This window comes from Amblyraja radiata, chromosome 2 (assembly GCF_010909765.2).
Source record: "Amblyraja radiata isolate CabotCenter1 chromosome 2, sAmbRad1.1.pri, whole genome shotgun sequence".
NCBI lineage: Eukaryota > Metazoa > Chordata > Chondrichthyes > Rajiformes > Rajidae > Amblyraja > Amblyraja radiata.
Genome location: NC_045957.1, coordinates 148,382,493 through 148,404,874, shown reverse-complemented (window position 1 = coordinate 148,404,874; position 22,382 = coordinate 148,382,493). Strand labels below are relative to the sequence as shown.

Below are 22,382 nucleotides of genomic sequence, written 5' to 3'. Positions count from 1 at the left end.
GTGACTGGCAGGCAAAAAAAATCAAAAATTTTAAACGTGTTTTGTGGTTAATTTTGTCAGGTCACTTAAGAAAACCTGTGGTTCCAGGTTTCCTGCCCAAATTTCCTACTCCCACCATCCTGCTTACTTCCTGTTCTCAAGTAAATATCAGAAGCTAAGTTAAACACATCAATGTTTAAACATGCTAGTGTTTAAATTTGTATGGATTATGCATGATGATGTACCTTTTGCAGCAAAACGCTCGTTACAGTTCAGTTCTGCATGTCTACTGTTGGCACTTGACAGTTTTACAATGGTTTGCTTTTTAAAATTAGCTAACAGAATATTAAATCAGGTCGTATATGAAATTTCCTCTTGGTTTCTCATTCTGTTTTATTAGCTCAATAAGCCATGACTTAATAAAGAACCCATTGCAAGTTCTCAGTACAGGACATGAACTATTTTATTTATGCGTGGGAGAAAAATAAATCATGTTTGTGAAAATTATTTTATGACAGTAATAGCCGTGCACATTCTGCCAGTCCATTAAATTGGCACAATTTAAAATCAAACTTTTAAATTAGAACTTAATTTAGATCTGAATTTAAAGTATCCCTCCTAAATGGGTAAGAAGGAACTGCAGATGCTGGAAAATCAAAGGTAGACAAAAATGTTGGAGAAACTCAGCGGGTGAGGCAGAATCTGTGGAGCGAAAGAAATAGGCAACGTTTCGGGTCGAAACCCTTCTTCAGACTGATGTGAGGGTGGGGAGGGGGGGGGGAGAAAGGAAGAGGAGGAGCCAGTGGGCTGAGGGAGAGCTGAGAAGGGGAGAAGAAAGTACTTGGAATTAGAGAAGTCAATGTTCATACCGCTGGGGTGCAAACTGCCCAAGCGAAATATGAGGTGCTGCTCCTTCAATTTACAGTGGTCCTCTGGCCATGGAGGAGGCCCAGGCCAGGAAGGTCAGATTCGGAGTGGGAGTGGGGGTTGAAGTGCCGAGCGGAGGTGTTGGGCGAAGCCGTCGCCAAGCCTATGCTCGGTCTCACCGATGTAGAGCAGCTGACATCTAGAGCAGTGGATGCAAGAGATGAGGTTGGAGGAGGTGCAGGTGAACCTCTGCCGCACCTGGAAACACTGCTTGGGTCCTTGAATGGAGTCAAGGGGCGAGGTAAAGCGACATGTAGAGCCAGGATTTTGCCATGAATGCCATAAATGCCTTTTCATGCCTTTTTTGATGATTTCACCAGGATAATGCCTTTTGTGCGATCGAGTGCCTAAATCAGCCTTTTTTTGCCGTTTTGCTCAAATGTCGTGCTATTTTCTCTAGTTGTACCGTGATTTCTTGGATCTTGGAAACTTTATTGTCATTCAGACCCTTCGGTCTGAATGAAATTTTGTTGCCTCACAGTCATACATATAATAAAGTAACAAAATACACAATAAACACAAATTTAACATCCACCACACTAAGTTCACCAGACACCTCCTCACTGTGATGGAAGGCAAAAATCTTAAGTCTTTGTCTCTTCCCTCCTTGTTCTCCCTCTGCGCTGAGGCGATCCAGGCCTCCAATGTTGTCGAAGTGGTGGTCGAAGCTGCCGCCCTCCAGTCCAGCGGAAGAAGCTGTTGCCGCGGGAGCTTCAGAAAAACAGGTCACCAACCTGTGACCTGCGAGCTCCCAACTGGGCCCCGCGGCCGAACCTCCGAAGTCGGGTCGCTGCCGCCGTCAATTTAAATGACGTTTTCTACGTTAACACTTTAATATTAATGTTATTATTAACGTGTTAACATAGTATAACTTACAAGAAAATTTCCACCACCGGGGCGAAACCGGGGACGCCACCATCGGTCATTCATTAGTTCGTGCTGCTGCCCGCTGGTTCTGCCTTCTCCAAGATCTATTTAAGAAAGAACTGCAGATGCTGGAAAAATCGTAGGTAAACAAAAAATGCTGGAGAAACTCAGCAGGTGAGGCAACATCTATGGAGAGAAGGAATAGGCGACGTGTCTGGTTGAGACCCTTCTTCAGACTGATGTGGGGGGGGGGAGTTGGGAAAAAGAAAGGAAGAGGCAGAGACAGTTGGACTAGAAGGAGAGCTGGAAAGGGTGAGGGGGAGGAGGGAGAAAACAAGGGCTATCTAAAATTAGAGAAGTCAATGTTGATATCGCTGGGGTGTAGACTACACAAGCGAAATACCCAAGCTTGTCTCCTAACTACATTTACTGCTGGCTCCTGTCGCAAATCTGAGTTTTCGAGTGGTCTGTGCAAGGCATTCATTGATGCTGGAATTCCATTTGGAAATTGTAAAACTAATCTCTCAGAGTTTTTTTCAAGAAATACACAGAGGAACATATACCAAGCGAGTCATAATTACGGAAAAATTATGTTGACATCAACTTCAACATTGTTGTGCAGAAAATTAGAGTTGAAGTTGCATGCAACATAATATGGATCTCAATAGACGAAACAATCGATGTGAGGAGATATGTTGCCAATGTGGTCATCGGTACACTGGAGGCAGGTCCACCATCAAAGGAGTATTTGTTGACATTGGAAGTATTGGAGAAGTCAAACAGCTCAACTATTACTCAGTTGTTTACATCTTCACTTGCTGATCTTTGGCCAGAAGATATAAAACACGAGAATGTTCTTCTGTTTGTGACTGATGCAGCTCCGGACATGAAAAAAGCTGCTCGTGCTCTTAAAGTTTTATTCCCCCAAAATGTTGCATTTGACATGCTTAGCTCAAGGACTTCATAGAATTGTCAAGCACATACATAGTTTGTTTCCAAATGTCGATCGCCTACTTTCCAATGTCAAGAAAATCTTCCTCAAAGCATGTTCAAGGAAATAGTACCCGAGATTCCGCTACCTCCTCAGCCCGTTTTGACTAGGTGGCTCTCTGCTGTACTCTACTATGCTGCAAATTTCGAAAACATAAAATAATTCGTCATCTGTTTTGAAGTCTGCTGCAGTCAGGACCGTCAGTGAAATCATGCAGAAAAAGTTCCTCCACCGCGATCTTGTGTTTATTGCTTCCAATTTTGCAAACTTCCCACAAGCTATCACTTCCCTTGAGAAATGTGGCAAAACATTAGTGAATAACTTGCAGGTTTTCTGACGTATAATTCCTGATGATGTAGGTAAAGATATACAAGGAAAATGTGAAAGAGTGATTTTAGCTAACAAAGATCTTGAAGAAATACAAAACATAGCTAAAGTTCTCAAAGGGAGTTGTAATGCACAAGATATCGACATGAATATAGAATCTGTAGCTTGTTTTGGGTATGCACCAGTGACCTCAGCTGAGGTAGAAATAAGTTTTTCACAACTGAGGCATATTCTGTCTGAGAGGCGGCATAATTAACACCAGAAATTTTGAAAAAATTGCTTGTAATTATGTGCAACCAGGCAACTTTGGTCATTAAATGTAGAATACCTTTATATTATCATTTTTAACCATATTTTAAGGGAGGAAATACATGCCTTTTTTGTCAATGTGCCCTTTTCATGCCTTTTTTACAATTTTATTATCTTTTGCCTGCCTATTTCAGAGTTTTTTAGCGCCTAATCCTGGCTCTAGCTACACGTGTAGCATTTCTTGCGGTTGCAAGGGAAAGTGCCCGGAGAGGGGGTGGTTTAGGTGGGAAGGGACAAATTGACGAGGGAGTTCCAGAGGGAGCGGTCTGCGGAAAGCAGATGGGGAGGAGATGTGAAAATGTCGGAGGATTATTTGTTGTATGTGACGGCTGGTAGGGTGGAAGGTGAGGACAAGGGGGACTCGGTCCTTGTTGCGAGTGGGGGATGGGGAGTGAGAGCAGAGTCACGGGGTAAAGAAGAGACCCTGGTGAGAGCCTCATCTATAGTAGAAGAGGGGAACCCCCGTTCCCTGAAGAATGAGGACATCTCCATGGCCAGAGTAAATTGGAGGAGCAGCACCCCATTTTTCCCCATTGATTTCTCTAATTTCAGGTAGTCCCTACTTTCTCCTCACCTTCTCAGCTCTCCCTCAGCCCCCTGGCTCCACCTCTTCCTTTCTTCTTCCCCCCCCCCACCCTCACATCAGTCTGAAGAAGGGTTTTGACCCGAAATGTTGCCTATTTCCTTCGCTCCATAGATGCTGCTGCACCTGCTGAGTTTTTCCCTGAGGTCAAGACCCTTCAATCATCTAATCTTAGATATTACTACTATATTCAGAAGTACCATTGTGTTCAGCAACAGGGCATTGATTTTATTTGTAGTGGAATAATGCATTGTACATAAATTACTTTGAGAGATTTATGAATACAAACCTTTGAGTGCTGTATAGTTTAATGCTTTTAGATCATTTAGTAATTTTGTATGTTGATGCCATTAATTCATCATGTGGGTCAATCAAGTCCAGAAGAATGATAATGCCAGCTTCTATTTCCCATTCTCAACTGGCAACTAATCAGGGACCGACTTTATCTAATTTGTGCAATCTGCAAGCAGATTCTAGCACAAGAGGTCAGCACAAAGCAACTCCAGTATGAGCAGAAGCTGTGAATCTTGTTCTTGGGGTCGCGCAGCTCGGGCTGTGGGCGAACTGCCACTTGTCGCCGTAGCGGCCCATCGGGGAACGGATTCCTCTGGAGTTGGAGGGGGAGGGGGGTATTGTGCTGTTTGATCGCTGCCTGCTATCCCAGGGACAGGGAGACAGGACGTTCACCGAGGGCGGCCCGCAGAGGTGACAACGGAACCTCCGGTCGGTCCTCGAAGAAAGGGGAACTAAATCCCCTTCGTAAAAGAGAAGGTGAGGATACATTGCGCGGGAGAGTAGGAATCCCAAGACAAAGTTGAGTGAGCGTTCACCGAGGGTGGCCCGCAGAGGTGACAGCGGAACCTCCGGTCGGTCCTGGAAGAAAGGGGAACTAAATCCCCTTCGTAAAAGAGAAGTGGAGGGTATATTGCCCGGGAGGGTATATTGCCTACCTGGAAGAAACCGGACATTTTTCCCAGGATGTCGTCTGCACACCAAAGCTCGCCAAAGCTCACGTTTGGCGCCAAACGCACGTCGCCTCTGCTGCACACGGATATAAGCGTGTGAAAATGTCGCCTTAGGCCGCCTAAGGGCATGTAGCCCCGCTAGGGTGACATGAGTGCGAGAGGTGATTCAATGCTGCGGTCACATTTATAAATTCAGGAATTCATTCAACACACTGCATTTCATACAGACTGCAAGAAAAAAACTACATTGAAGACTCAAACTCGCGACCGAGGAACTGCCGGGATCAAGGCGCAAACTCGCGACCTTGCGGATATGAGCCGAGCACTCTACCACTGAGCCAGCCATTAAAATCTACGCTAAAAAAAATCCATTCCGAAGACCGACAAATTCCGAATTACGAAAAGTGTCTGGTCCCAAGGCTTTCGGATAAAAGGTTGTGCACCTGTACAAGGAAAATGTGAAAGAGTGATTTTAGCTAACAAAGATCTTGAAGAAATACAAAACATAGCTAAAGTTCTCAAAGGGAGTTGTAATGCACAAGATATCGACATGAATATAGAATCTGTAGCTTGTTTTGGGTGTGCACCAGTGACCTCAGCTGAGGTAGAAATAAGTTTTTCACAACTGAGGCATATTCTGTCTGAGAGGGGGCATAATTAACACCAGAAATTTTGAAAAAATTGCTTGTAATTATGTGCAACCAGGCAACTTTGGTAATTAAATGTAGAATACCTTTATATTATCATTTTTAACCATATTTTAGGGGAGGAAATACATGCCTTTTTTTGTCAATGTGCCCTTTTCATGCCTTTTTTGCAATTTTATTATGCCTTTTTGCCTGCCTATTTCAGAGTTTTTTAGCGCCTAAACATCCTGGCTCTAGCAACACGTGTAGCATTTCTTGCGGTTGCAAGGGAAAGTGCCCGGAGAGGGGGTGGTTTAGGTGGGAAGGGACAAATTGACGAGGGAGTTCCAGAGGGAGCGGTCTGCGGAAAGCAGATGGGGAGGAGATGTGAAAATGTCGGAGGATTATTTGTTGTATGTGACGGCTGGTAGGGTGGAAGGTGAGGACAAGGGGGACTCGGCCCTTGTTGCGAATGGGGGATGGGGAGTGAGAGCAGAGTCACGGGGTAAAGAAGAGACCCTGGTGAGAGCCTCATCTATAGTAGAAGAGGGGAACCCCCGTTCCCTGAAGAATGAGGACATCTCCATGGCCAGAGTAAATTGGAGGAGCAGCACCCCATTTTTCCCCATTGATTTCTCTAATTTCAGGTAGTCCCTACTTTCTCCTCACCTTCTCAGCTCTCCCTCAGCCTCCTGGCTCCACCTCTTCCTTTCTTCTTCCCGCCCCCCCCCCCCCCCCCCCCCCCCACCCTCACATCAGTCTGAAGAAGGGTTTTGACCCGAAATGTTGCCTATTTCCTTCGCTCCATAGATGCTGCTGCACCTGCTGAGTTTTTCCCTGAGGTCAAGACCCTTCAATCATCTAATCTTAGATATTACTACTATATTCAGAAGTACCATTGTGTTCAGCAACAGGGCATTGATTTTATTTGTAGTGGAATAATGCATTGTACATAAATTACTTTGAGAGATTTATGAATACAAACCTTTGAGTGCTGTATAGTTAAAGATGCTTTTAGATAATTTAGTAATTTTGTATGTTGATGCCATTAATTCATCATGTGGGTCAATCAAGTCCAGAAGAATGATAATGCCAGCTTCTATTTCCCTTTCTCAACTGGCAACTAATCAGGGACCGACTTTATCTAATTTGTGTTTTATGGTGAGTGTCTGCAAAGGGTCACTGTGATTCTACTGGCACAATGTAGGTCATTGGGCACAAATGCAACTATACACAGTACTTGAGAATGAATGTTATTGTGTAGAAGTTATATAAATAAAAATAATTAGATGAAATACTTATGTGCATCTTTAAACTAGAATAGAATAGAATGCCTTTTATTGTCATTTAAACAGCTTGGATTGAACGAAATTGCATTTTCTACAGTTAACAATTACAAAAAAACCACGACGCACACTTAACACACTTTACATAAACATCCATCACAGTGAATCTCCAACATCTCCTCACTGTGATGGACGGCAAAAGTCTTATCTCTTCCCTTGTTCTTCACCCGCGGTCCAGCAGTCCAACTGCAGCATCGAGGGACTGGGGCTCCCGATGTTAAAGCCCCCGGCGGGCGATGGTAAGTCCCACTGCCGTTTACGCCGCGCCGGGCGATGTTAGGCCCCGCTCCGAGTCCATTAAACCCCGCGATTCCAGCGGGGGAAGTTGCCGTTGCGGGAGCTCCGAAAAGCGGTCTCCAACCAGGGACCTGCAAGCTCCCAGTGTTACTGTCCACCGGGCCTGCAGCCGGAGCCTCCGAAGCTCCGGTCAGGTCGCAGGTGCGCGCTAGCACAGCTCCTCACACTCCGAAGACGGCCAGCTCCGTGATGTCAGGTTCGCAGGCTCCGCAACGGGAGCCCTCAGGTTGGTTCCGGCCGGAGGCTCCACAATGTTAGGCCCAACGACATCAGGGACCTGACAGGGAAAAAGTCGGTTCCCTGAACAGGGAAGAGATTTAAAACGGTTTCCCCCACCCCACCACCCCCCACATATACACGGCTAAAAAAATAATAAAACTAGAATCAAAGATACATTTAAGGAGACAAAACAAAAACGATGTTGTTGTATGTGTATACATTGCCCTTGCACACGTGCTCAGTAGGTGCAGGTATAATAATGCCCGTGGACTGGGGTGCTTGTACGTGTGTGAATGTATGTACAGGATGAATGTGTGCATCAGTATTGCTGTACAGGAGATGTTAGTGTTGTGCAATAATGTTCTGATATGGAAGACACTTGTAGCCATTACAGAAACTGTGTTGTGAGAAAGGAAAGGCTGGCAGCTCAATGTTTCAGATGTGACCGAGGGACATAAATTAGGTGGGGAGTAGCATTCGGGAGAATGTCAAGGCTTCACAAAGAGATAACTTAGATGGCTCATGCAGTGAGCATATTGGTAGAACTCGAATATAAGAAAGGTGCAGTCACTATGAGGGGGTTCCACTATATATTTCCCAATTGCTAATGGTAATGGAGCAACAGATATACAGGCAGGTCTTTGAACAAAGTAAAATTAACAGGGCTATTATAATGGGCGATTTTAACTTTCCCAAAGTCACCAATTATAAGGAAAGCCTTGAATGAAGAAGAATGATTCAGGAAAACAAGACACAACAAACTGAAAGAAGTCTGCCCATATATCACTGGGTGATGTTTAAGGGAAAATATGACAAGCCAACCTTGGTTTTTTGCCATTGCTGTCAGTAATGTTTATTATGTTAAACCTCATGCTTTCTGTAAATGTTGGTGTTCATGTGTAATTTATGTATCATTGGCATTGAATTCCAATGAGTAATATTACTTTGTCACATTAAATGAATGAAGAATTATATCAATTGTCTGACCAGAGCTTTACTGTTCCCAATATAACCTCTGAGTCCTCAAGTGAATCTTTTCCAAGGCCCTAACTTAAATTTATCACGATCACTAGTACTTTCACTCACAAATCTAACTGCTTTATTTCTCTAACATATGTGCTTACATCAACCTTCAAGCTCTGGAAACTATTCATTATTCATATCAAATTCTGATAAATAGTGCAATCACATTTTTTTTTCTTTTACAGCCCACAACTAACTGTACCGATAATTATCTCTGGAGCTTTAGCAAGGGTAAGATCATTTATTATTCTCTATTTTAACCTGTTACTGAGCAAAATGATTTTAACATAGGTTGCGAGGGGGGGGGGAGAGGAGAGGGGGGGGGGAGATGAGAGGGGTTGGGAGAGGAGAGGGGGGGGCAGGAGAGGAGACGGGGGGCGGGAGAGAAGAGGGGGGGGGGGGAGGAGAGGGGCGGGGAGGGGAGGGGGGGGGGGAGGGGGGGGGAGGGAAGGGGGGGGAGGGGAGGGGAGGGGGGGGGAGGAGAGGAGAGGAGAGGAGAGTAGAGGAGAGGGGACGGGAGGGGAGGGGAGAGGAGAGGAGGAGAGGGGTTGAGAGGAGAGGAACGAGGAGGGGAGGAGGAGAGGAGAGGAGAGGAGGAGGGGGGGAGGAGAGGAGAGGGGGGGGGGAGAGGACAGGAGAGGGGAGGAGAGGAGAGGAGAGGAGAGGAGAGGAGAGGGGGGAGAGGGGATGAGAGGAGAGGGGGAGGGGGGGAGGAGAGGAGAGGGGGGGAGAGGAGAGGAGAGGGGGGAGGAGAGGGGAGGGGCGAGAGGAGAGGAGAGGAGAGGGGGGGGAGAGGAGAGGAGAGGGGGGGGAGAGGAGAGGAGAGGGGGGGAGAGGAGGAGGAGAGGGGGGGAGAGGAGAGGAGAGGGGGAGGGAGAGGAGAGGAGAGGGGGGGGGAGAGGAGAGGAGAGGAGAGGAGGGGGAGAGGAGAGGAGAGGGGGGGAGGAGAGAGAGGAGAGGGGGGGGAAGAGAGGAGAGGGGGGGGAGAGGAGAGGAGAGGGGGGGGGAGAGGAGAGGAGAGGGGGGGAGAGGAGAGGAGAGGGGGGGGGAAGAGAGGAGAGGGGGGGGAGAGTAGAGGGGGGGGGAGAGGAGAGGAGAGGGGGGGGAGAGGAGAGGAGAGGGGGGGGAGAGGAGAGGAGAGGGGGGGGAGAGGAGAGGAGAGGGGGGGGAGAGGGGAGGAGAGGGGAGGAGGGGGGAGGGGGGGAGAGGGGAGGGGAGGGGGGGGGAGGGGAGGAGAGGGGAGGAGAGGAGAGGAGAGGAGAGGAGAGGAGAGGGGGGGAGAGGGGGGGGAGAGGAGAGGAGAGGGGGGGGGAGAGGAGAGGAGAGGGGGGGGGGAGAGGAGAGGGGGGGAGAGGAGAGGAGAGGGGGGGGGGAGAGGAGAGGAGAGGGGGGGGGAGAAGAGAGGAGAGGGGGGGGGAGAAGAGAGGAGAGGGGGGGAGAGGAGAGGAGAGGGGGGGGGAGAGGAGAGGAGAGGGGGGGAGAGGAGAGGAGAGGGGGGGGAGAAGAGAGGAGAGGGGGGGAGAGGAGAGGAGAGGGGGGGGGAGAGGAGAGGAGAGGGGGGGGAGAGGAGAGGGGGGGGAGAGGAGGAGGGGGGGGGGGGGGGAGGAGGAGGGGGGGGGGAGGAGGAGAGGGAGGGGGGGAGAGGAGGAGAGGGAGGGCCTTTTTACTTCAACCCAAACCCAAACAACCATTTGCAGGCAGTGCTTTTTTACCTCTAACCATATTTTCATTTTCAAACCAAATTAAGGGTACTCACAGTGCTGTAGACATTTGTTCAGTGTCATTCAGAGCTCTGATTGAGGCACACCACTTGCAGAGACTGATTGAGGCACACCACTTGCAGAGACTGATTGAGACACACCACTTCCTGGTTTTATAGTCCCTCCCCCTCCCTCCAGCAGAGGCAGCAGAGAGAATGGGGAATTTTGTAAAAACATTAATATCTCTGTCAATTTTCATCGACGGGAAAAATCCTCGGCACACATGCGGCGGATGGGGGCTCTGAGCGAGGTGGCCAAAAATGACGGCCGTAGGTGGCGGCGTACTCTCGGAAATCGCAGCACAGAAAGCCAAAACCGGTCAAGAACAGACTTTTAGTAATATAGATGATTTATCTACCAGAAAAGCGTGTTGATTTTGCCTAATTACTTTCTGTAGGAGGCTAAGGATATCATGCCACAGCTGTACAAGAGTGAGACTGCACTTGGAGCCTTCTATGCAGTTCTGCTTCCTGTACTATAGGAAGGATGTAATTAATTTAGAGAGGGCACAGAACAAATTTAAGATGATGTTGCAAGGACTGGAGGACTGGAGTTAGAAGAAGAGGCTCGATAGATGGTAACTTATGGATCTAAGTAGGCATAGGGGTAGTCTTAGAGGTGCATTGCCCTCCATAATGTTTGGGACAACAACCCATTTTTTATTTATTTGCCTCTGAAAATCAACAATTTAAGATTTGTAATAGAAAAAATCACATGTGGTTAAAGTGCACATTGTCAGATTTTAATAAAGGCGATTTTTATACATTTTTGTTTCACTGTGTAGAAATTACAGCAGTGTTTATACATAGCCCCCCCCCCCCCCCCCCCTTTTCAGGGCACCATAATGTTTGGGACACAGCAATGTCATGTCAATGAAAGTAGTCATGTTTAGTATTTTGTTGCATATCCTTTGCATGCAATGACTGTTTGAAGTCTGTGATCCAGTTGCTGGGTGTCTTCTCTGGTGATGCTCTGCCAGGCCTGTATTGCAGCCATATTTAGCTTTTGCTTGTTTTGGGGGCTAGTCCCCTTCAGTTTTCTCTTCAGCATATAAAAGGCATGCTCAATTGGGTTCAGATCGGGTGATTGATTGGCCACTCAAGAATTGACCATTTTTTTTGCTTTGAAAAACTCCTTTGTTGCTTTAGCAGTATATTTGGGATCATTGTCTTGCCGTAGAATGAACCGTTGGCCAATGAGTTTTGAGGCATTTGTTTGAACTTGAGCAGATAGGATGTGTCTATACACTTCAGAATTAATTATGCTACTACCATCAGCAGTTGTATCATCAATGACAATAAGTGAGCCACTACCTTCAACAGCCATACATGCCCAGACCATAACACCCCCACCACTGTGTTTCACAGATGAGGTGGTATGCTTTGGATATTGGGCAGTTCCTTCTCTCCTCCCTACTTTGCTCTTGCCATCACTCTTATAAGTTAATCTTCGTCTCATCTGCCCACAAGATCTTTTTCCAGAACTGTGGTTACTCTTTTAAGTACTTCTTGGCAAACTGTAACTTGGCCATCCTATTTTTGTGGCTACCCAGTGGTTTGCATCTTGCAGTGTAGCCTCTGTCTTTCTGTTCATGAAGTCTTCTGCGGACAGTGGTCATTGACAAATCCAGACCTGACTCCTGAAGAGTGTTTCTGATCTGTTGGACACGTGTTTGGGGATTTTTCTTTATTACAGAGAGAATTCTTCTGTCATCAGCTGTGGAGATCTTCCTTGGCCTGCCAGACCCTTTGCGATTAGTGAGTTCACCAGTGCTCTCTTTCTTCTTAATAATGTTACAAACCGTTGATTTTGGAAAGCCTAAGGTTTGGCAGATGTCTCTAACACTTTTGTTCTTGGTTCTCAGTCTCATAATGGCTTCTTTGACTTTCATTGGCACAACTTTGGTCCTCATGTTGATAAACACCCATAAAAGTTTCCAAAGGTGATGGAAAGACTGGAGGAAAGACTGGTTGCTGAGAGCTCTCTTATACCTGCATCAATTATGCATCTAAACACACCTGAGCAATTAGTGAAGACGTGTCCCAAACATTATGGTGCATTGAAATGGGGGGACTATGTATAAACACAGCTGTAATTTCTACATGATGAAACCAAAATGTATAAAAAATACCCTTTAATTAAATCTGACAATGTGCACTTTAACCACGTGATTTTTTTTTCTATTACAAATTTCAAATTGTGGAGTACTGAGGCAAATAAATAAATGATGGGTCTTTGTCCCAAAGATTATGGTGGGACATAAATCTGCCAGAATCTTATACAGAATTCTGGCAGATTCTGTAATCTGCCAGAAGTAGTTGAGCCAGGTACAATTGGCATTTGACAGGTTCATGGATAGGACATGTTTGGAGAGATGCGGGCCAACAGTAGGAAGTGGAAGGCACCTTTGTTGACATGGATGAGGTGGTCTGAACGATGTTTCCATGCTGCAAACTGTGACTAAGCCAACGTATAATTTCAAGTTTATGGGCGGTGGAAAATCTGAGGCCAGCCAGCAGAATATTGGATGTTTCAATTCTTGAGGTAGCATTGTAGATGAGAGTTTCAGCAGCAACACAAGGCAGTGTTACAGAGCTGGATAAAGAAATGGAGCAGCTCTAATATTGAACTTGACAAAATGAGATGGTAAAATTACAAACAGTCCGGTTCAGTTTCGAGACATTGACTTGGTGGTTGGGAAGCAATATATGCATTGGGTGAGAGGAAAGGTTGTACTGGAATGTTGAGTCCTATGACAGTGGCTTTGTGTGGCCTTACTTAGAAGGAGGAGGGTGATAGATCTGAAGCAAAAATAGATTTTACCGGTGGACAGAGTAGAGCTAATAGTATTAGCTAACATGGGGGCTAGGGAAACAGGCAGCTGAACAATTTAATGACATTAGCAATGAGAGAGCAGCTGATGGGTTACATGGAAGATTTTAAATGGGGAGACGGGCTTGAGAATTGTATGAGTTTGAGGCTGGGACAAGCAGGAGATATTCCAAGCAATATTTTTTGATACTGTAGCATCATTGCTTAAAGCTTTCAGCTGCCCTTTACTTGAAAAACTCAACACTACTGGCAGAAATGCAGAAAGGGGGCAGTGCTGGCTGGACATTGTAGGCTTAAAATATTTGGAATCTAATGTAGTCCAAAACAGGCTCTTTGTATGCTGTCACGCTTGGGTTTCACCACTAGGTGGGGCCCATGAGCTCACTGTCAAAACCATGTTGATGTTATACAAATAATGTCTGGATTTCCAAATTCCACCAGCTCTCCAAATACATACAAAAAGCCCTGGAACTATTAGGCCGTTGTTTCTTGTAGGGATTTTCTTGTAATCTTTGAAAGATTGTCAACAAGAAGATTGGGCAAAACCCAAGAAAAACCATGTAAAACAGAAACCACTTGTTGGGAAATTTAAACCCTGTTTACTTTTGGAAATGTAATTTCTGCATCTTTCCCAGTCTTTCTGGGCTCACATGTTGAAGAGTGCTGTCTCACTGAATTTTAAAGGGGACTCGCTCACAAGCACATAAGAATACACAGTTGAATTAAATTCCTGAGATTTAATTCTCGCTTGCAGAGAAAGGATTGTAATGAAAATGAAAGAAATGCACTTGTACAACGGCATTCGTTATCTCAGGTTACTCCACAGGCAATTGTGCATTTATTTGAAAAACAGTGGTTAAGCCCAGAATTCATCCCCTTTGTGATTGTATAATACATTCTGACAGGGATGAATTTGAGAGCAATAGTACTTATCCTGAACAGTTGCTATCCAACAACTCACGTTAGATGTCATTAGACTTTCCTTCTGAGGGGGCACACTCTTGGAGACAAGGAACTGTGGATGCTGGAATCTGGAGCAAAACACAAAGTGCCAGAGAAACTCAGCTGGTCAGGCAGCATCTGTGGAGGGAATGGACAAGGCGATGTTTTGAGTTGGGACCCTTCTTCAAACAGTAGCATTCTTACTTCTTGAGACAGGCCCCACTATAGAAATTTCAGTGCATCGATCGACCAAGCTGATGTTCCTGATGGAGTGCCGCACAGTATTCTGTGTAGAGAAATCATTTCCCTCTAGTCAGATACACAAGAATGAGGGAGAATTTAAAATTGGAGCTAAACTGTTCAGATCGGAAAGCAATTAATTACCCAGAATAGTGGAAATCTGGAAATACTCCTTTGCATCCCTCCCCACAAAATAAACTGCTGTGGATAATTCCATTGAAAATGTCAAGACTGGGTTGATAGCGTGTTATTGGACTAAAATATTAAGAGTTATTAACCGGGGATGTAAATTGAATCAGAATACAGATGTTTTCATGTAAATGGGTGGTGGAAGATAGGCTCTGAGCTGAACAACCGGCTCCTGTTCCTGTGACCTGTTGGGTGAGATCGTAAATGACTTCAGTTAAGAGCAAATTATCCAAAGGATTACTAAAAAAAAAGTAGAGATGTTGCTGGGACATGTTGGCCAGTGTGGGCAAGTTGGGCCGAAGGGCCTGTTTCCACACTGTATCAATCTATGGCCCAGGTTTTTTGTCCAATATTTGGCCTTCAAAGTCACAAGTAATGATTCAGTTTGTATTACTTTGTTGTTTGGAGGAACTTGCTGTGTACAGATTGACCCCTTGATTTACAGAACAATACAGATGCTCCCTGATTTACGATGTTTCGACTTTACGATGGTGCAAACACTAAGCAGCGAGCAATAGCTCACTTCCAGTCACGTGATCAAATTGTATTAAATTTGTTTTCGACTTACGATATTCTCGATTTACGATGGGTTGATGGGAACGTGACCCCATCGTAGGTCGAGGAGCAGCTGTAGTTACTTCAGCAAGCTTACTTTGTGGACTGTAAATTGGTTTGGAGCGTCTTGACGTCATAAATGGAAGCCTTTTCCCCCTGAAAACATTTGTCGAAAGGTGGGTTTGCGTAATTACCTACCTTGTGTTGTTGAATACAGATTGATTGTGGTCTGGTTATTTCTTCCACAGGGGGATAAAGACTTCCCTCCAGCAGCCGCACAAGTTGCCCACCAGAAGCCTTATCCATCAGTGGAGAAACTGTCTGTTTCACATCAGATCAATCATTCCATCCACCAACCTCGCAAGTGAAGAGCCCAGCCCTTGAAATGAATGTACAAATGTTGGTGCAGATCATTAACCCTATGGGAGATATCAAACCATTAATTGGATTCCTAATGTCGAAGATATTTGAAGCAATTTCTTTTTCTCTTTAGAAACAGATTTATGGTTTTAAATTTTATAAACCTTGTCAAAACATGTTTGGAAATTAATTAGCCATTTTTTAATTAAATTGGTACCTGGGATATTGGTTTTGGCTTTTTTTTTTACAAAATATCAGAAATATCAGCTCTGCTTCTGGAATGATAGAGAAATTGTTGGCAGAATGTCTGACTTTGGTGCATGTGTGAGAAATGTACGAGTGACTCGGCCATGTGCGTGTCCTGCCTATATGTTCCTGTTATCGCATAGTCAATGCTGATTCTCACAGACACTTGTATGCATGTTGTAAATCCTGTTATAAATTGAACTAAATGTGCGCTAGAAGTAAACACAAAGACAATTCGAAGCATGTGTGCATTAAATGGGAGTAGTTTTCAGGAGATGGTGCTCCAATTTCATGTGCTCAGCAATTCAATCTCTGCACATTCCTACATTGCTTTAGCTCTTCTTATAACCTCTTGATGTTCCAAAGCTCTTTGCATTCAATTAAATATATTTCTTGACTTTTTGCCACTGTTGTAATTTTGGAAATTTGGCAGGCACTTTTACCCCTCTCCATGTGAGAAATGTTAGCAAAGTTCTGCATTTTTTGCCTAACCAGTTTTCTTTGATGGGCCATTTCAGAGAGCATTTAAAAAGCAACAATTTGCTGTGAGTATCAAATCAAATATAGACCACATAGGGGAAAAATGGCTGCTTTCTTTCTTACAGGACATTGAATGAATGAGAAGAATTTCTAAAGATGATTTAATTAATTTAATTATCACATTTGCTGATTCTGACTTTCTATTTCAGTTTTATTTTTGAAAAATAATTGAATTTAAGTTTTCCTTAATGATGTCCAGATGCATGTTGTTATAACCCATTATGTAAAGCAAACTTTCATGAAGTACATTGAGACAGTGATCTGATAATTTGCTTGTCGGTGATGTGTGAGAGATGAATGTAAAATTTAGTATCCTGCCAAATCTTAAAAATCAAGTCAAACTATAAACGCTCAGTTTCATATCATTTAAAAGACATTTGGACAGACACATGGATGTAGAAACATAGACAATAGGTGCAGGAGTAGGTCGTTCGTCCCTTCGAAACCACACCGCTATTCAATATGATCATGGCTGGAATCTTGAGCAAAGTGCTGGAGAAACTCAGTAGGTGGGGCAGTGAATGGACTTGTGTCATTCCAGGTCAGGAGTCATCTTCAGACTGACATTGGTGGAGATGGGGGCATGGGTTTGTCCGTGGGGTCATAGAAACATAGAAAATAGGTGCAGGAGGAGGCCACTCGGCCGTTCGAGCCAGCACCGCCATTCATTGTGATCATGGCTGATCATCCCCTATCAATAACCCATGCCTGCCTTCTCCCCATATCCCTTGACTCCACTAGCCCCTAAAGCTCTTTCTAACTCCCTCTTAAATCCATCCAGTGACTTGGCCTCCACTGCCCTCTGTGGCAGGGAATTCCATAAATTCACAACTCTCTGGGTGAAAAAGTTTTTTCTCACCTCAGTCTTAAATGACCTCCTTTTATTCTAAGACTGTGGCCCCTGGTTCTGGACTCGCCCAACATTGGGAACATTTTTCCTGCATCTAGCTTGTCCAGTCCTTTTATAATTTTATATGTTTCTGTAAGAAAGCCCCTCATCCTTCTAAACTCCAGTGAATACAAGCCCAGTCATGGTTGAGGATGCTAGGTACAATAATAATAATAATAATAATAACTTTATTTATAAAGCACTTTAAACAACCGCAGTTGCCACAAAGTGCTGTACATGAGAACTCATGGACAAAAAGTTATTACAAACCATTAAAAACCGTAAAACGAAGGACTAAAAAACAGTAAAAATTAAAAGACATTAAAAGCACTAAGAACAGGAGCAATGTCTCAGCCAGTGTCGAAAGCCAGAGAATCAAAATGAGTTTTTAGGGAGGATTTGAAGATGGACAGTGAGGGGGCCTGTCTGATGTGCAACGGCAAGGTGTTCCAGAGTGCCGGAGCAGCAACAAGACAAGACAAGACAGAAGCGATTTTAGAGAATAGTCGTCTTCTTTCCTGAGTGGCATATATAACTGGCTATCATCTGCGTAAAAGTGAAAGGAGATGCCATGCCTTCTTAAAATTGAGCCCAGAGGAAGTAGGTATAGAGAGAAGAGCAGGGGCCCTAAAATTGAGCCCTGTGGAACCCCATATGCCAAGGGAGTGGAGGAGGATTCAAAGCCAGCAAGGCTTACACGCATGGTTCTGTCTGCCAGATAGGACCTGAACCATCCCAGGGCACTGCCACAAATTCCCACTCGGCGCTGTAATCGGGAAATTAAAATTCCATGGTCCACTGTATCGAAGGCGGCAGATAGGTCCAGCAAGACAAGAACCACATAATTACCGGAGTCGTTTGCCAGGAGGATGTCGTTAAAAACCCTTAGCAGAGCCGACTCTGTGCTATGCATAGCTTTGAATCCAGACTGGAAAACCTCCTGAATATTGTGCTCATCCAGGAAGAGTTTCAGCTGAGCATAAACTACTTTCTCCATGATTTTAGAGATAAATGGCAACTTGGAGATCGGCCTAAAATTGGCCAGAACAGTTTGGTCCAGGCCGGGTTTCTTAAGTAGTGGTTGCACTACTGCATGTTTAAAATTTACGGGGACAACCCCAGAACACAAGCTACTGTTTATGATGGCGAGAACCGACTGCCCTATACAAGGAGGTGACGCCTGACCTGGCAGAGGTTCGTGTGCCAAACTACAACGGCACTTCTCTTGTTAGGTTTGATTACAATATTGGGATTGTTACTGAGTGAGCAGAGGGCTGTGCGTTCAGTGGGGGTGAGATTGGATTGGCTAAGAGGAGTGGAGAAAGCAAGGCGATTGATGTTGTGGTGATAGTTGGAAATTAAATGGCCCATAGAGAGTAAAATGTTGGAGATCCCCGGGCAAAGGGGACATCCCGGGGGTTAGAACTCATTGTACATCAGTGGAGCTGCACACTAAATCTCGTTGCACTGACGTGCAATGACAATAAAAGATATATTATTATTATTATTATATTATTGCCAGAGAAATAAGCCCAGGGGCGGAGATGACTGAAAAAGAGCATGAGGACTCGTTGAGGTGATGGCGTAAGGGTTTAATGGTAAGACCGCTGCTGAGGACTGACCATTCAGCATTAGAGAGGGAGAGGTTGGAGAAAATCCAACGGGGATGGAAACTAGGGTCAGATGCAGGGTCTATGGAGGGCGGGAGGGGGGCTCGTGCAAGGTAGTGGGGGGTAGGGGAAGGGCAGCAGGACCTTGTAGTGTCAGCCTGGAGGCAATAGACAATAGGTGCAGGAGTAGGCCATTCGGCCCTTCGAGCCAGCACCGCCATTCAATGTGATCATGGCTGATCATCCCCAATCAGTACCCCGTTCCTGCTTTCTCCCCACATCCCCTGACTCTGCTAGCTTTAAAAGCCCTATCTAGCTCTCTCTTGAAAGCATCCCGAGAACCTACCTCCACCGCCCTCTGAGGCAGAGAATTCCACAGACTCACCACTCTCTGTGAGAAAAAGTGTTTCCTCGTCTCCGTTCTAAATGGCTTGCTCCTTATTCTTAAACTGTGGCCCCTGGTTCTGGACTCCCAGAACTCAGAGTGCAATACGTCCAAGGGCGGAAGGGGAAGGTCAAGCAAGGGGAAGCTGTTGGAGCTGGCAGCACGATGCCCCATGTCCTGGAAGTAGCAGAGAGGGGTGGGAGTGACATCAGATCCAGTCTGTGAGGTAAGAGGGGATGAGAACCAACTAAGTGGCCCCAGCCCTGGCGGCAGCGGGAGAGGGGCTGGTGGCATCTGAAGCCCTGCTTGATCCAGCAGCAACGGTTCTGGAGACCCTGGCCGCCCCCCAGGTCAGTTGGGTGAACAGCACAATGCAATGATGGGGCCACTGGTCTAGGGGTGGTCGGAAGCAAGATCGGCCCTGGTCTGGAGGTGAGTGAGTGAGCTTGTTATCCTTGGTAAACATCAGGAACGTGAAGAAGCACTGGTTGAAGGTGTCAATCTGGCTTAGGGTGAAACGGACCAGTGATCATCCTGTACACTTCTTCATGCGTATGGCGTGCACAGCCTAAAGTTGTAGGACAACTTGTTCTATTTGATCTTATTTGATTGTGCACGCCAGGTTGATTGCATTCGTCGAAACAGGGCGGACCACGTGAAGGTTGCAAACTCCCACCCCACCCTGTACACGAGCACTATCCTACACACTACGGGTAACTTACTATTGCCAGAAGCCATTTAACCTACAAACCTGTACGTCTTTGGAGCGTGGGAGGAAACCGAGGCACCGGGAGAAAACCCACATGGTCACAGGGAGAACGTACAAAATCTGTACAGACCGCACCCAGAATCAGGATCAAAGTCTCTGGCGCTGTGAGGCAGCAACTCTACCACTGTACTGCTCTAGTTAAGGTTCATGGCATATCTAGGAAAGCAATGCCTGGAGCTGTGGAAGCGGCTGAGTGAGGCAGTAGGTACTTGTTTATGGCAGAGCATAATGCACAGAGGGAGAACTGTTGTGAGAAGCCGAGGGTGGAGAGGAGATACCCGAGATCCTGGTTGTGCTCAATTCTGAAGGCCTGGAAACAGCTGGAAGACAATTGGTTCAAGGCAAGTGCTGAGAAAACGCGGGTGGCTGATGTAGTAAGTCTGGGTCAGAACATGGTCAAACAGTGGGAGAGCAGCAGGAATCACATAAGAGAAGTGGGAGAGTCTCTTCAAAGTCCCTTCAAAGTCAGCATATGGACTGATTTCACAGTGGAGCAGTAACGGACAATAGACAATAGGTGCAGGAGTAGGCTATTTGGCCCTAGGAGCCAGCACCGCCATTCAATATGATCATGGCTGATCATTCCCAATCAGTACCCCGTTCCTGCCTTCTCCCCATATCCCCTGACTCCGCTATCTTCAAGAGCCCTATCTAGCTCTCTCTTGAAAGCATCCAGAGAACCAGCCTCCACAGCCCTCTGAGGCAGAGAATTCCACAGTCTCACAACTCTGTGTGGAAAAAGTATTTCCTCATCTCTGTTCTAAATGGCATCTGTGGCCCCTGATTCTGTACTCCCCCAAAATTGGGAATTCCTGTGTCCAGACCCTTAATAATCTTATATGTTTCAATAAGATAGCCTCTCATCCTTTTAAATTCCAGAGTATACAAGCCCAGCACTCCATTCTGGCAACATGACAGTCCAGCCATCCCGGGAATTAACCTTGTAGCCTACGCTGCACTCCTTCAGTAGCAAGAATGTCCTTCCACAAATTTGGAGACCAAAACTGCACACAATACTCCAGGTGTGGTCTCACAATACTTCAGGTGTGGTCTCACTAGGGCCCTGTACAAATGCAGAAGCACTTCTTTGCTCCTATACTCCTCCTCTTGTTATGAAGGCCAACATGCCATTTGTTTTCTTCACTGCCTGCTGTACCTGCATGTTTACCTTCAGTGACTGATGAACAAGGACCCCCAGATCCCGTTGTACTTCCCCTTTTCCCAACTTGACACCATTTAGATAATAATCTGCCTTCCTGTTTTTGCCACCAGAAGAATTTACCGCAAGGAGAAGACCTAATTTATCCACATTAAACTGCAACTGCCATGCATCTGCCCTCTCACCCAACCTGTTCAAGTCACCCTGCATCCTCATAGCATCCTCCTGACAGTTCACACTGCCACCCAGCTTTGTGTCATCTGCAAATTTGCTAATGTTACTTTGAATCCCTTAATCTAAATCATTAATGTTTATTGTAAATAGCTGTGGTCCCAGTTCCGAGCCTATCGGTATCCCACTAGTCACTGCCTGCCATTCTGAAAGGAACCCGTTAATCCCTACTCTTTGTTTCCTGTCTGCCAACCAAAAACGGATCCAAAGTACCTGTTCAACTCGTCTGCCATTTCCTTGTTCCCCATAATAAATTCATCATTTGCAGTCTTCAAGCGTGCAATTTTGGTCTTAACTGTTTTTTTTCCTCTTCACATACCTACCTACACAGCCACAAGAAACTGCAGATCTTACACACAACACAAAGTGCTGCTGGATCGATCACACCTGAGGAGGGAATAGACAGATTACATTTTGTGTCGGGAACTTTCTTCACATCAGAATGATGGAGCTGGGTAAAAGAGGGTGAGAATGGAAGGAGTTAAATAAAGAAACCGGAATATTCTGGAAGAGCTATTTAAAAAATAATGACAATGCAATCAACACTTTCCACTCATTGTCTTGAGATAGTGGAACAGTGGCAAGAAACTAAATGAAAATGACTCTTAATATAATCCACCCAACGGTATATATTCCCACAATAATAATGTGGGGAAGTTATTCGTTAAACAGCTGTGTTTATTTACTAATTTACATTTTCTAATAGTTTTATGTTCTCTACTTTTAGCTACTGCTACCATTCAATGATGGGCAATTTTCCAAGTATAAAATATTTTTTTATCTGTACTCTCAACTTCCAAAACAAATGGGAAGGTTGCATTTATGTGTCTGCAGTCAATGCTTATTTAACAGATCCACAGGTGAGTAACATGTAGGAAGGAATGGCAGATCCTGATTTAGAAACATAGAAAATAGGTGCAGGAGGAGGCCATTCAGCCCTATGAGCCAGCACCACCATTCATTGTGATCATGACTGATCGTCCCCTATCAATAACCCGTGCCTGCCTTCTCCCCATATCCCTTGACTCCACTAGCCCCTAGAGCTCTATCTACCTCGCTCTTAAATCCATCCAGTGACTTGGCCTCCACTGCCCTCTGTGGCAGGGAATTCCATAAACTCACAACTCTCTGGGTGAAAAAGTTTTTTCTCACCTCAGTTTTAAATGACCTCCCCTTTATTCTAAGAACTCCGAAGATAGTCACAAAATGCTGGAGT

General features: G+C 45.4%; 1 protein-coding gene across 1 annotated transcript in view; it reads left to right on the top strand.

The window, feature by feature from the left end:
- LOC116985556 (death associated protein) overlaps positions 1 to 15,980 on the top strand; it is a 101,474-nt gene extending 85,494 nt beyond the window's left edge. The window contains exons 4-5 of the mRNA XM_033040358.1: positions 8,645 to 8,690; positions 15,226 to 15,980. Of these exons, the coding sequence (XP_032896249.1) occupies positions 8,645 to 8,690; positions 15,226 to 15,345 (166 nt within the window). The 3' untranslated portion in view covers positions 15,346 to 15,980. The remainder of the gene's footprint in view (positions 1 to 8,644; positions 8,691 to 15,225) is intronic.
- The last annotated feature ends 6,402 nt before the right edge of the window (positions 15,981 to 22,382 follow it).